General features: G+C 54.2%; 1 protein-coding gene across 4 annotated transcripts in view; it reads right to left on the reverse strand.

Annotated features, from left to right (window-relative positions):
* The window catches only part of KHDRBS3 (KH RNA binding domain containing, signal transduction associated 3), a 159,738-nt gene that overhangs the window by 39,913 nt on the left and 106,774 nt on the right, over positions 1-13,051 (reverse strand). For all 4 annotated transcript variants that reach the window (XR_010730189.1, XM_066265612.1, XM_066265614.1 and 1 more), the window contains exon 7: positions 1,261-1,343. Coding sequence is in view for 3 of the 4 variants with exons in the window: in XM_066265612.1 (XP_066121709.1) it covers positions 1,261-1,343 (83 nt within the window). In the remaining variant the exon portion in view is untranslated. The remainder of the gene's footprint in view (positions 1-1,260; positions 1,344-13,051) is intronic.

The following is a 13,051-nucleotide window of genomic DNA, read 5'->3' on the forward strand; positions in this document are numbered from 1 at the left end:
CCAAAGTTATACATTATACATGAAAACAATGTACGAGAGAGAAAAAAACATGGAAGTCTAAACCCATCGGCCTCAGAATCGGAGAAAACAAACAAAAGGTGCCTCCTTGTTCACACCGCGTCTGGAGCCCAGTGGAGTTCACAAGTGAACTCACGCTTCATTAAGATAACCACGCCGTCCATACCTTTTTTTTTTTTTTTGTATTTTTCTGAAGCTGGAAATGGGGAGAGACAGTCAGACAGACTCCTGCATGCGCCCGACCGGGATCCACCCGGCACGCCCACCAGGGGCGACGCTCTGCCCACCAGGGGACGATGTTCTGCCCCTCCGGGGTGTCACTCTGCCGCGACCAGAGCCACTCTAGCGCCTGTGGCAGAGGCCAAGGAGCCATCCCCAGCGCCCGGGCCATCTTTGCTCCAATGGAGCCTTGGCTGCGGGAGGGGAAGAGAGAGACAGAGAGGAAGGAGGGGGGGGGGGGGTGGAGAAGCAAATGGGCGCTTCTCCTATGTGCCCTGGCCGGGAATTGAACCCGGGTCCCCCGCACGCCAGGCAGATGCTCTACCGCTGAGCCAACCGGCCAGGGCCCATCCATACTTTTAATGCTTCATAAAGTCGATATTCTGTTTTGCACGTGTCTCTCATTATTCTCCACTTAGAATTTTAAACACAAAGCAAGCGGTTTCGGGGCATTTAGGAAAACGTCCTGAGCAGCCTGAACGCCTATTTCAAACACCAACGTCCTTCCTGGTACGCCATCAGAAGAGGCAACGGTAAAGCCATTTTTGCCTCTGATTACATCTATCTCTGAAGAAACACTTCTTTAGAAAATGGAGGGGAACTGACTTGTTATTAACAGGAACCCAAACCAGCAACGTCCCATGAACACGAAACAACGCTCTGGGCACAGACAACGTCGGGCGTCTACACAGTTCTGATGCGCTTTCCGGCCCGAGGATTTGACTCAGCACAGACCTTGTGGACACTGTCCCTCCTCACAATACGCTGAACAGTTATATCAAGTAGTTGGCGTAAAATTCCGATGTCTATTTCCCGAGCCTCCTTACTGTAACGCTAGCATGGATGGCGGAGGAAGAACGCACGCCAGGCGGTAGGACAGGAGCGTCTCTCCAATGAAAGCCAAGAGAACCAAGCAGGCCAACTCCCGAGTACCCTCCCTGGCCGTTCCCTCCCACCCTTGTCCAGGGCATTCACATGAGGAAGGACACGGTGCTGGCCGTGGGGTGCGGTCATGACTCCTACCTTTGGGCTGGGGTGCTATAGCTGTTGTCATAGGAATCATAGCTCTGGTCATCGTAGGCAGTGCCGTATCCATCATCATAGTCCTAGAACAGAACAGGAGAAGAACACAAATGTTCAGAGAGGTGTCCGGGAAGGAAGAGGTATTCCGCTTTGAGTGACTCTGTTAACTCAGGTAGCCCTTAACTGTGTATCTAATTATACCGTGAAGAAAAATACCACAGTGACATCAATGACAGTGATGGCGTGAGAAGTTCCAAAAACAAAAAGCAAAGAGAGAGAGAGAGACTGGCAAAAAATGGTGAGAAGCAACATGTTCACAACTCTGGAAATTAACCAAGAGCCTGCAGAGATCTAGGGAGCATTCTTTTTATTTTGCTTTATTATTATTTTTTTAATGGCTCATTCTTGGTACGAACAATGAGCTTTGTGATATTTTATGGGAAAAGGAACCCACAGCCGCAGTCACTATGGAAACCAGCAGGTTAGAGGCCACCATAGGGGGCAGAGCAGGGTGGGAGCTCCAGCAAAACCCCCTTCTCAGAGGGGTGTCATTATTTGACATGACCTGGAGCTCATCCCATGAAAAACCCCTTTTCACTGGCAGTGTTTGAAGAAAATAATCAGAGGCAATTACTTAAGATTTCTGCTGCCCGAGGTGGTAGAGAAAAACTAGGCAAACAATAGGCTAAGGAGAAAGAGTCAGGGAGCAAGACTGTCAGTCTGGGCTTTGAGAAGCTCTGACACATTCCTGGGAATCTACAAGACTCTGCACCCACAATCTCAAGTACGCGCCCCGGAGACCCGAGAAGGCCTGAGCTCTCTCCTGGCGCCGACCTGGAGGCTCAGGACCAGAAGGACCGGCGCGGTGAAGGCAGAGTTAGCTTTAGGTTGACTGGCTGAACGTTGAAGACAGGCTCCAACCGGCACTCACAGGCTCCAGGCAAAGACTAGGGGCTTAGCTTCCAGGCACTCAAGGAAATCTCTGTCCAATTATGAGCTGATCACTAAGGTAACACAGGGGGAACAGTTCAGTGGCAACACCTGATAAATACAGACTTTATCATATTTGTTTGGAAAAGTCACTAAGTCAAAATAAAAACAAAGAAATCCTGAGGAAAGAGAATTTTATTTCCACATTTAGCACATTAAATGTTCAGTGTTAAACCAAAAGAAGTATGTGACATGCAAAGAAAAATAAAGTATCATCCATATAACAAGGGAATAAATAATTGCAATGTGCCTGAGGAAGCTGAGACAGTGGATTCACTTGCCAAAGTCTTTATATCAATTATCTGAAATATATTCAAGGAATTAAAGGATAATTTGTGTCTAAAAAATAACTATGACAAAATGCCTCACCAAAAAGAAAATATTAGTATAAATATAGAAATAATTTTTGAAAATCCAAAGAAAGTCTTGAAATGAAAAGTATAATGACTGTATTAAAAATTCACCAGAGAGTTTCAATAGTAGATGTGACTTGACAGAAGAAAGAATCAGCAAACTTGAAGGTAAATCAATTGAGATTACACAGTTGGGAGGAAAACGGTAAAAAAAAATGAAGAAAACAAGGTCTCAGAGACCTGTGGGCCACCCATCAAATATGAACATATTTATAATGAGATACCCAGAAAGTAAAGAAAGAAACAGAAAGGTTATTTGGAGAGAAAAAAAAAATGAATTAAAATTTCCCAAATTGGATTTAAAAAAAAGACAACTTTAATCTATACATCCAAGAAGCTCCACAAATTCCAAATAGGATAAACTAAAAAAGGCCCATCTTCAGGGTCACACCTTCAATACTAAAGGAACTAAAAACAAAAAAAAAAAGTCAAAAAAGAAACAAGATTTGAACAATGCTATACAATTACAGAGACATCTAACAGGTCACTCTACCTGCTAAGAGGAAGAATACACATTCTCTTTGATTAGACATGGAAGGTTCTGCAGAATAGACCATCTAGTTTCCCCATTCCAAATTTACCACAAAGCTGTGATCGGCACAGAGAGGAGCTGGCAGGGACACACAGGTCCACAGAACTGAACTGAGGCAACAGAAACCAACCCTCCGTTTGTGAAAGGGTGACCCGTGCCCTGCGTGCATAAAGCCTGTATTCCAGCAAAGGACATGACATCTATCAGAAGTGTATAGAGGAGAGCTCACACTGCTGACTGTGAAACAGGCAGGCCCTCCCCTACATCCCGAGGTGACCACAGCTCGGACTGAGCGCGTCAGAAGCCACCACAGGCACGGGTGTGAGCCGCACGACTCATTTCAATGGGATCACCTTCTTCTCTTTTGGAAAGCGTCTACTAAACATTGAAGCTCAATTCATTTGAGTTCGAAAAACACAGATATTTAGATAGGAAGGTATATTGTAATATTTTCAAAAATAAAAATTAACACGAAGGAATGGTACTATCTTCATAGGAGGAAGGCTTCTATAGATTTCTACACAACCACCTAAATTATTAAAATGCTTGGTCACCAAACAGGAATTGAATATTTGTTGAAGAGCTATGTGTCCAGTACTTGGGGACACAGGGCAGAACAGAATATAACCTGGACGCTCACTAACTAGGGGCAGAGAAAGGACCATCAGGATTACAGTTAGGATACAACACACAAGCCGCTCACTGAGCTCCTCACCGTAACTCAAGGTGGATTACTAACGTGGCCACGACCTTCCAATGGCATACAAGGTTGGAGAAAGCCAGTAGACAAGATACAGATGAAAAAAGAAAATAAACTGAGATGATTTTAGTTATAAGTAGCATAATGCAAACATAACTAATAATTCTGGCAAATGAATGAATTAAAAGCTGCTGCTCCTAATGAAAGTAGTCTTACTAAATTAAAAAAGAAAAAGCCCTGGCCGGCTGGCTCAGCAGTAGAGCATCGGCCTGGCATGTGGAAGTCCTGGGTTCAATTCCCAGCCAGGGCACACAGGAGAAGCGCCCATCTGCTTCTACACCCCTCCCCCTCTCCTTCCTCTCTGTCTCTCTCTTCCCTTCCTGTAGCCAAGGCTCCATTGGAGCAAAGCTGGCCTGGGCACTGAGGATGGCTCCATGGCCTCGCCCTTAGGCACTAGAATGGCTCTGGTTGCAATGGAGCAACACCCCAGATTGGCAGAGCACCACCCCCTGGTGGGCATGACGAGCGGATCCCAGTCAGGTGCATGGAGGAGTCTGTCTCTCTGCCTCTCAGCTTCTCACTTCAGAAAAATACAAACAAACAAACAAACAAAAAACCCGCTTTGTTGTTTAGCGCCTCCCCCTGCGCCTGGCACGCTGCTGGACACGAGGGATGGTAAAGATGTGTCCCTGTCCAGGGAGGACGAGGAGGGGTGGGAGAGACAACAGCTACAGAACCAGCGTGACACATCACATGCTGTGGCCAAGGGGAGCACCCAGCTTGCAGAAACTGCCCGGCAGGGAAAGGGCTAGGGGTAGGACATGTCCCGAGAGGCCGGAGGGTAGATCGTAGTTTCAAAAGCAGAGAGAAGCAGAAGGTGCTGGGAAAAGTCATTCAAAGTAAGAGTCAGGCAGGATGAACAGCAGGTGCAAATGACTAGAGCACAGACACAGGAGACCCCTCCCCCCCTCAGGGGAGCAGAGAGCTTGCCTTGGGCAGAGAAGTTGTCGGGGGGAGGGGGACAGGAGAGCGGGAGCAATGCCACCATGGACAAGGCTGCAGCCAGATCGTGAGTGACCGAGCGAGGTGAGAGCGCAGATTCAGACGCCAAGTGGTGTGATCCTCGCTGCGTTTCAGTAACACGGTGTCCGGGTGCGGCAGGGGCAGGGCTGACCGCTGAGGGCCGGGCACGCCACCGGGCTGCTGCACCGCAGTCTGGGCAGAAGGCACAGCACCTGTTTCCTCGGCACAGCGTCGGAGCCTGGAGAGAAGGCGGCTCGGCCAAGTGGAGAACGCCATCCCTGGGCTTATCTAAAGGTGACCGGAGCTTTCTGACATAACTAAAATGTCAAGTGCCACACTGGTGTAACCCCGTTACGTCACTCACCCTCGTTACAATTACGCTGTCAGGTTATTACAACGGGAGCAACTTGTCTCAATTTCCAAATTGGTTAGGACTTCCCTCTTTTTACATTACAGGTTTTAAAGGATTCAGTCTGCCATCCTCACAAGATTTCCTTCAGGACGATTTCACAGTCGGGTCTGACGTGGGGGTGCACCATCCTCCTCGCGTTCTGAGCATTATTTGTTCGATGAACAACACTTGGGAACGATCGGGAAGTGTGAAGACGACTGCAGGCGGGGCAGTGCTGGGTGTGACTGCCCACGGGGGTGGGGCCAGAGGACACTCCTGCCGACCACCCTGCTGGTTTACTGCAAGGCGGCAGGTGAGGCCACTGACTGGGAACAGGGCAGGTGGACCAGCTCCGGGCTCGCCCGATGGTCAGGATGAGGGGGGGCGGGGCGGCCCAGCTGGGTTAGAGCCTCTGAACCCCAGGCCTCTGTCAGAACACTGAGGGGGCTGAGGATTAGCACCCCTTTTATTTTTCTAACGCCCTTACCTCCCAGTGTTCCCGCATACTGGCTCCTTGTTTTCCTTAGTTAACTTCACGTTAGAAGTTTCCTCTTTAGGTTTTTCTGTGGCTAGAGTAGTACTTGACATACATACAGATACAGAATGCATTATCTGCTACCGGTGAACACAGCACGGAGCGGAATCGTAAATCTTGCGTGGAAGGGGACGTCACACATTCAGTTCAACCCCGCAGCTCAGCTCTGCTGTGTTCCCTCCCTCTTGGAAAGCTGTTGGGAACCTGGATGGCTTCCCCGTCCGCGGTGCTGACAGGCTGAAGAACTGTTTACACTGGCGTCTGTGTAATGGCTCCCATTTCTAGGTTTTTTCCTAGAGAACATTCCCCTCTGTGGCCTGGCCCCGGCCCACAGGCAGCCTCACTTGGCCATGCGTCCTCCTGTGCCTCACACACAACAGTGACATCCGGTTCACCCGCCAGTCCCTGTGAGTCCGCCCAGGCCTCCGCCCCTCCCCCAGCCTATGAATTTCTCAAAATGGAGCTCAAATGCGTCTCCTCTTCAGTTGTCTCCTCGGTCCAGCGAAACCAGCCTCTGGCCGCTGCCACTCCTGCAGCCCAGCCCAGCCGCGTGCCTCCGTTCCCGGACAGAGACGGCCGGCCGGGGGGAGCTCCGTCCCGGCAGTGCCTGCAGCCAGCGAGGACCCGCAGTGCAACACTCAGGAGGCTGCTGGACCAAACGCCTCCAGGAGAAAAGCTCGCCACGTCCGTCCCCACGGAGTCCCCTCACCTGCCCCGAGTCGGCCTACCGGGTCTAGACCTCTCAGAGCCATTCCTCAGAGGAGGCCAGTGAGTGCGGTCCACGCTTGTTTAGGCTCAGTACCTCGGAATTTCCCACAGAGGACACTTAACAGAGCTCCCCACGAAGATGTTTCATTCCCCAGCGGGCACTTCTAGAACAGGGGCCACCCCTGTGAGCCAGGGGAGCTGGAGAGACACCCTCGCCGAGCGCAAAGAAACCTTCCGCCTGCACGGGCCTCTGCAGACGCTGCTGCCCGCCTTGGGTGATTCCGCGCCACCCTCCGCGGCCATCCCGCCTTGGGTGATCCCGCGCCACCCTCCGCGGCCATCCCACCTTGGGTGATCCCGCGCCACCCTCCGCGGCCATCCCGCCTTGGGTGATCCCGCGTCACCCTGCACGGCCATCCCGCCTTGGGTGATCCCGCGTCACCCTGCACGGCCATCCCGCCTTGGGTGATCCCGCGCCACCCTCCGCGGCCATCCCGCCTTGGGTGATCCCGCGCCACCCTCCGCGGCCATCCCACCTTGGGTGATCCCGCGCCACCCTCCGCGGCCATCCCGCCTTGGGTGATCCCGCGTCACCCTGCACGGCCATCCCGCCTTGGGTGATCCCGCGTCACCCTGCACGGCCATCCCGCCTTGGGTGATTCCGCGTCACCCTCCGCGGCCATCCCGCCTTGGGTGATTCCGCGCCACCCTCCGCGGCCATCCCGCCTTGGGTGATCCCGCGCCACCCTCCGCGGCCATCCCGCCTTGGGTGATCCCGCGTCACCCTGCACGGCCATCCCGCCTTGGGTGATCCCGCGTCACCCTGCACGGCCATCCCGCCTTGGGTGATCCCGCGTCACCCTCCGCGGCCATCCCACCTTGGGTGATCCCGCGCCACCCTCCGCGGCCATCCCGCCTTGGGTGATCCCGCGTCACCCTGCACGGCCATCCCACCTGGCCAGCGCAGCTCCACCTTCCACCTCCCAGACCGCTCACACCCACCCCGCCTCCACCTTCCCAACGGGCTGCACGCAGATCACTCAGGAGTTCTGGGCTGGATGTGAGCGATCTTCCCACTCACCCCCTGGCTTTTTCCCGTGTCCTGATGACGGAAGCCTCTCTCTGGAGTTCCCAGGCCACTGCAAATCTGGACTTGCTGCTCCCTGCTCACCTATCCCCTGTTCCCGCACCTCTCCCCTGGGCCTACCAGGTGAAAACACCTTCTCCCAGGAGGACCCCCCCAGCCTTCACCGCTGAGGTCTGCCCTGGGTCCGCAGTCCACCCTCCCGCCTGGTTTCAGTGGCATCTCCTCTGGAAAGCTGCCCCACCTTCCCAGACAAGGGGCGTGGTCAGGCTTCCTCCCTATGTATTCTGTACCTTAAGTCAGTTACAGGTGTTCTTACCATGAATAGTAATTGTGTTTTGTCTCTGTATCAAGAAATCAAACATCAACTGCTTATTACATGCCGGACCCTGTGGATAAAAAAGCATGGTCCGCCCTGGCTGGTTGGCTCAGTGGTAGAGCGTCAGCCTGGCGTGCAGGAGTCCCAGGTTCGATTCCCGGCCAGGGCACACAGGAGAAGTGCCCATGTGCTTCTCCACCCCTCCCCCTCTCCTTCCTCTCTGTTTCTCTCTTCCCCTCCCGCAGCCGAGGCTCCATTGGAGCAAAGATGGCCCAGGTGCTGAGGATGGTTCTGTGGCCTCTGCCTCAGGTGCTAGAATGGCTCTGGTTGCAACAGAGTGACGCCTGGGATGGGCAGAGCATCGCCCCCTGGTGGACATGCCGGGTGGATCCCAGTCGGGCGCATGTGGGTATCTGTCTGACTGCCTCCCTGTTTCCAGCTTCAGAAAAACGCAAAAAAAAAAAAAAGCATGATCCTTGTCCTCAATAATGTCAATATAGTGGGAAACGAGACGAGAAATCAAGGAGTGATCACGCTGCTCTAAGATACGCGCCCAACACAGGACGTATACACAAGGATTCAAGTAACAGAGAACAACTGCCCCAAATACACGGGTTACAGAGGATTCCAAGTAGGATGGTGAGGACGGTGGCTGTCCTCCTCTCTACATGCTCAGCTACTTGAGGCAAGGACTGAGTCCTAAGAACGTGAATCAGACACTCTAGGAAGACGATCAAACCAAGATAGCAGGTTCTTGTAATAAGCCCATTAGGACAGAGGACTTATGGCCCTGGCTGGCTGGCTCAGTGGTAGAGCGTTGGTCCAGTGTGTGGAAGTCCCGGGTTCGATTCCTGGCCAGGGCACACAGGAGAAGCGCCCATCTGCTTCTCCACCCCTCCCCCTCTCCTTCCTCTCTGTCTCTCTCTTCCCCTCCCGCAGCCAAGGCTCCACTGGAACAAAGTTGCTGAGGCACTGAGGATGGCTCCTCTGCCTCAGGTGCTAGAATGGCCCTGTCCGCAGCGGAGCAATGGCCCAGATGGGCAGAGCATTGCCCCCAGGTGGGCATGCCGGGTGGATCCTAGTTGGGCACATGCAGGAGTCTGTCTCTCTGCCTCCCTGCTTTTCACTTTGGAAAAATACCAAAAACAAAAAGAAGGAGGAGGATAGAGGACTAACCCAGCCAGGGCTCCAGAGTCCTTCCCTGCCTCAGGCTAATCCCCCTGCAGGATGTGACATGCCCACCACAGCAACTCAGACACCAGCACCTCCCCTTGGCCACCTTGTGTGGGGCAAGCCCACCTAGGGGGGCCACTGTCCATGCCTCGGGGCAGCAATTCCAGAGCCCTCCACTTCCCGAATAAGCCACTTTTTTGGTTGTTTTGTTTAAAGTAAGGATAAAAAATAATAATAATAAAAACCCTCCATATCCATAAATTTAAAATCTAAAATTATTTCCTTGAGTTTTACATTTCTAAAATAGGTCAATCTTTCAAGCGTTTAGAAAGGAGATAGACCTGGGGTGGGGGAGGGGGGCGGCTCCTGACAGACATTTCAAGTAAATTGCACGACTCGTATTCTTGCTTCTGGTGAAATATGAAAGATTATAGGGCATTCATCTTTTTTTATCTAAAATAAAAATAAAAAAGTGTCCCTAGGCTTTTCAATTCACATTTAAAATGCATTTCTATAAATAACCTTTGCACAATGTACTCTTTTAATTCCTCGGTATGGAAAACAAGATAACTGAAGCAAGTTTCAAGATGAGTTAACTGTCAAAAAAAAAAACACTCCACGGGTCCTCTCTGCCCTGGGAAACTGCCCCCGGTACAGCCCCAGTGGCCGAGGTGCCAGCACCAGTCCTATAACTATTACTTCAGGTGAGCGCTGAGAAGAACGGAGAGGAGCCCGACGTCACTGCATCTTTAAATAAACTACAGATGGAAGACTTCCACTGTGTTTAAAACACGTATCCGCTTTCCCTGAAGAACCTTCACGGATGTGCCCGGGTATCAGAATTTCAGAAGAGATTCATTCTGAGGCCAATGCAGGAAATGGCAGTGCCTGTCCCGCCACGTCACAGAGGACGATGCCCGTGTGGCCGTAGACAGCATCTTTCTTAAGGCACGCTGTGCCCTGTATAGGTTTACTGAGCCCTGAGGCCAGACATGGAACACAAGGGTCCCATTTCTGCTCCCACTCAACTATGTCCTTGGTGCTTTGCCCCGGGATTAAGCTGACTGGCGGTCACTGTCCCGTGAGGAAACACCCTTCAGTAGTCACAGAAGGACTGGTAAAGCCAACAGCAACTTATTCTACGCACAGCCACCTCTACGTCTGAACTGACCCCATCCTGTCCCCCACATGTCAGTCTCCCCACCTGCAGACACAGGGTTCTGAACGGGATGAGACCGACCTGTCCTGGCAGCACCGGGTCCTGGTGAGGATCGTGGGCCTGGAGCCCGACCACTGGGAGCTCCTGACCACTGGGCTTTCCTTCCTCAGCTGCCTGACCCTGCCATAGCACTGACCCCACGGAGCTCCTGACCACTGGGCTTTCCCTCCTCAGCTGCCTCACTCTGCCATAGCACTGACCCCACGGAGCTCCTGACCACTGGGCTTTCCCTCCTCAGCTGCCTCACCCTGCCATAGCACTGACCCCACGGAGCTCCTGACCACTGGGCTTTCCCTCCTCAGCTGCCTCACTCTGCCATAGCACTGACCCCACAGAGCTCCTGACCACTGGGCTTTCCCTCCTCAGCTGCCTCACCCTGCCATAGCACTGACCCCACGGAGCTCCTGACCACTGGGCTTTCCCTCCTCAGCTGCCTCACCCTGCCTTAGCACTGACCCCACAGAGCTCCTGACCACTGGGCTTTCCCTCCTCAGCTGCCTCACCCTGCCGTAGCACTGACCCCACGGAGCTCCTGACCACTGGGCTTTCCCTCCTCAGCTGCCTGACCCTGCCGTAGCACTGACCCCACGGAGCTCCTGACCACTGGGCTTTCCCTCCTCAGCTGCCTCACCCTGCCATAGCACTGACCCCACGGAGCTCCTGACCACTGGGCTTTCCCTCCTCAGCTGCCTGACCCTGCCATAGCACTGACCCCACGGAGCTCCCGACCACTGGGCTTTCCCTCCTCAGCTGCCTGACCCTGCCAAAGCACTGACCCCACGGAGCTCCCGACCACTGGGCTTTCCCTCCTCAGCTGCCTGACCCTGCCATAGCACTGACCCCACGGAGCTCCTGACCACTGGGCTTTCCCTCCTCAGCTGCCTGACCCTGCCGTAGCACTGACCCCACGGAGCTCCTGACCACTGGGCTTTCCCTCCTCAGCTGCCTGACCCTGCCATAGCACTGACCCCACGGAGCTCCTGACCACTGGGCTTTCCCTCCTCAGCTGCCTGACCCTGCCGTAGCACTGACCCCACGGAGCTCCTGACCACTAGGCTTTCCCTCCTCAGCTGCCTGACCCTGCCATAGCACTGACCCCACAGAGCTGTCTGATGGCTGTGGCAGACCCACGGGTCAGGGCACATAGGCTCCCTGCTTACTTACAGGAAGGGCGACGGGGGGGGGGGGTGTCAGTGACCTGCAGCAGTGGACAGGACGCAGTCACCGTGCCGGGTCCCAGGTGGAGCGCAGTGAGCTGACACGGTGAGTGGAGCGCAGGGAGCACCGGGGACGCAGCACCTACCCTTCCTCCTGCCCGTCTGGCCGAGCTGAACAGCACGCCGCCCTCGGCGAGGACCACCTCGGACAACGAGCGGACCGGGAAAACTGGAGACACCGGGCGACACTTCCGTCAGGGCTTCCAAACGAAACCACCTGCCCAGGGAGGGACCCTCCACATGCCTAACCAACTCAAGCAGCAGCGTCCGGCCTCGTGATTCAAGTTGATGACGTCACAGAGAAGCACCTAGAAATCTCCGGGTCCTCTTCAGTCAGGCCCGCAGCGCGGAGGACGGCAGCTGTGGCAACGGGCTCCGCGGCAAGGCTGCCCCGGCGCACAGAGCTCTGCCTGCCTGAGCCCCGGCTGGGGCTCCGTCCCCGCTCGTCCCCTCCAGCCTTCTCGCCCCGAACGCTGTCCAGCTTAGAACCGGCACGGCGGCTGGGAGAATCCGGGCTCCAACCTTGGTTCGCTCGCTTCCCATGCATGCAGGTGGCTGGTGGCATGCCTGTCCGTGGGCAGCACAGGCTGGGGGGCTGTCCTTGTCTGAGACTCCGTGACCATGGCTCCTCCCATCAGGGAAGAACGGCACCATCGTGAGGGCCAATGCGGTGGTGTGAGGGACACCAACGTCGCTGTGGCACATTCCTGACACAGGGAGACCCGGGCCCTACTCCCCACAGATCCTGACCAGGGCATCTGCAGAGAAGGGCGCGTGGGTCCCACAGCCAGATGCACTTGGCTGTGCCAGGTCGGGCTACAGGGCAGCCTGGGGGAGCCTCTGTCATCTTCACGGGAACACGGGACCCCGAGACACAGCACGGGCACAAGGAGAGCCGTTCCGCCGCCTGGCTGCCCCCCTTTCTTGAGCGGGCACTGCCACACCACATGGGCTCTTCGAGGACAGTCCCACGCTCTGCTCGGTACACACAGCAGGGTGTTCAGAGCACATCAACTCTGCGACGCCTTCGACAGGTTCTTGGAAATTGCAACTTTGCAATTGAAGCAAAATTGATGTAAACGAGAGTTAAGCTCCTATGGCATATTTCTGACCACAAAATATGCCAAACTTCTAAATAAAGACCCAAAACATCTCATATTAAACACTGAAACAAATGCGAGCTATACAGACAAGAAAGAGTAATAAAACCAAGCAAGACGATGGTTTTCTAACCCACTTATTCCGGCTCACAGGGGGCTGGAGCCTGTCCCAGCAGCTGGGGCACAAGGTGGGACCCACACTGGACAGGTGACCCTTCCATCTCAGGGTGCATCACACGCACCCGCTCATTCAGACTGGAACCAGCTAGCCACAAAACTCACCTCACGTCCACATCTTTGGGGTGTGGACAGAATCCGAGGACCCAGAGCAAACCACAGAGAGGCGGTGGGAATGTGCGAACCACACAGACAGTGGCCCCGGCTGGG

Source organism: Saccopteryx bilineata, chromosome 3 (assembly GCF_036850765.1).
Source record: "Saccopteryx bilineata isolate mSacBil1 chromosome 3, mSacBil1_pri_phased_curated, whole genome shotgun sequence".
Lineage (NCBI taxonomy): Eukaryota > Metazoa > Chordata > Mammalia > Chiroptera > Emballonuridae > Saccopteryx > Saccopteryx bilineata.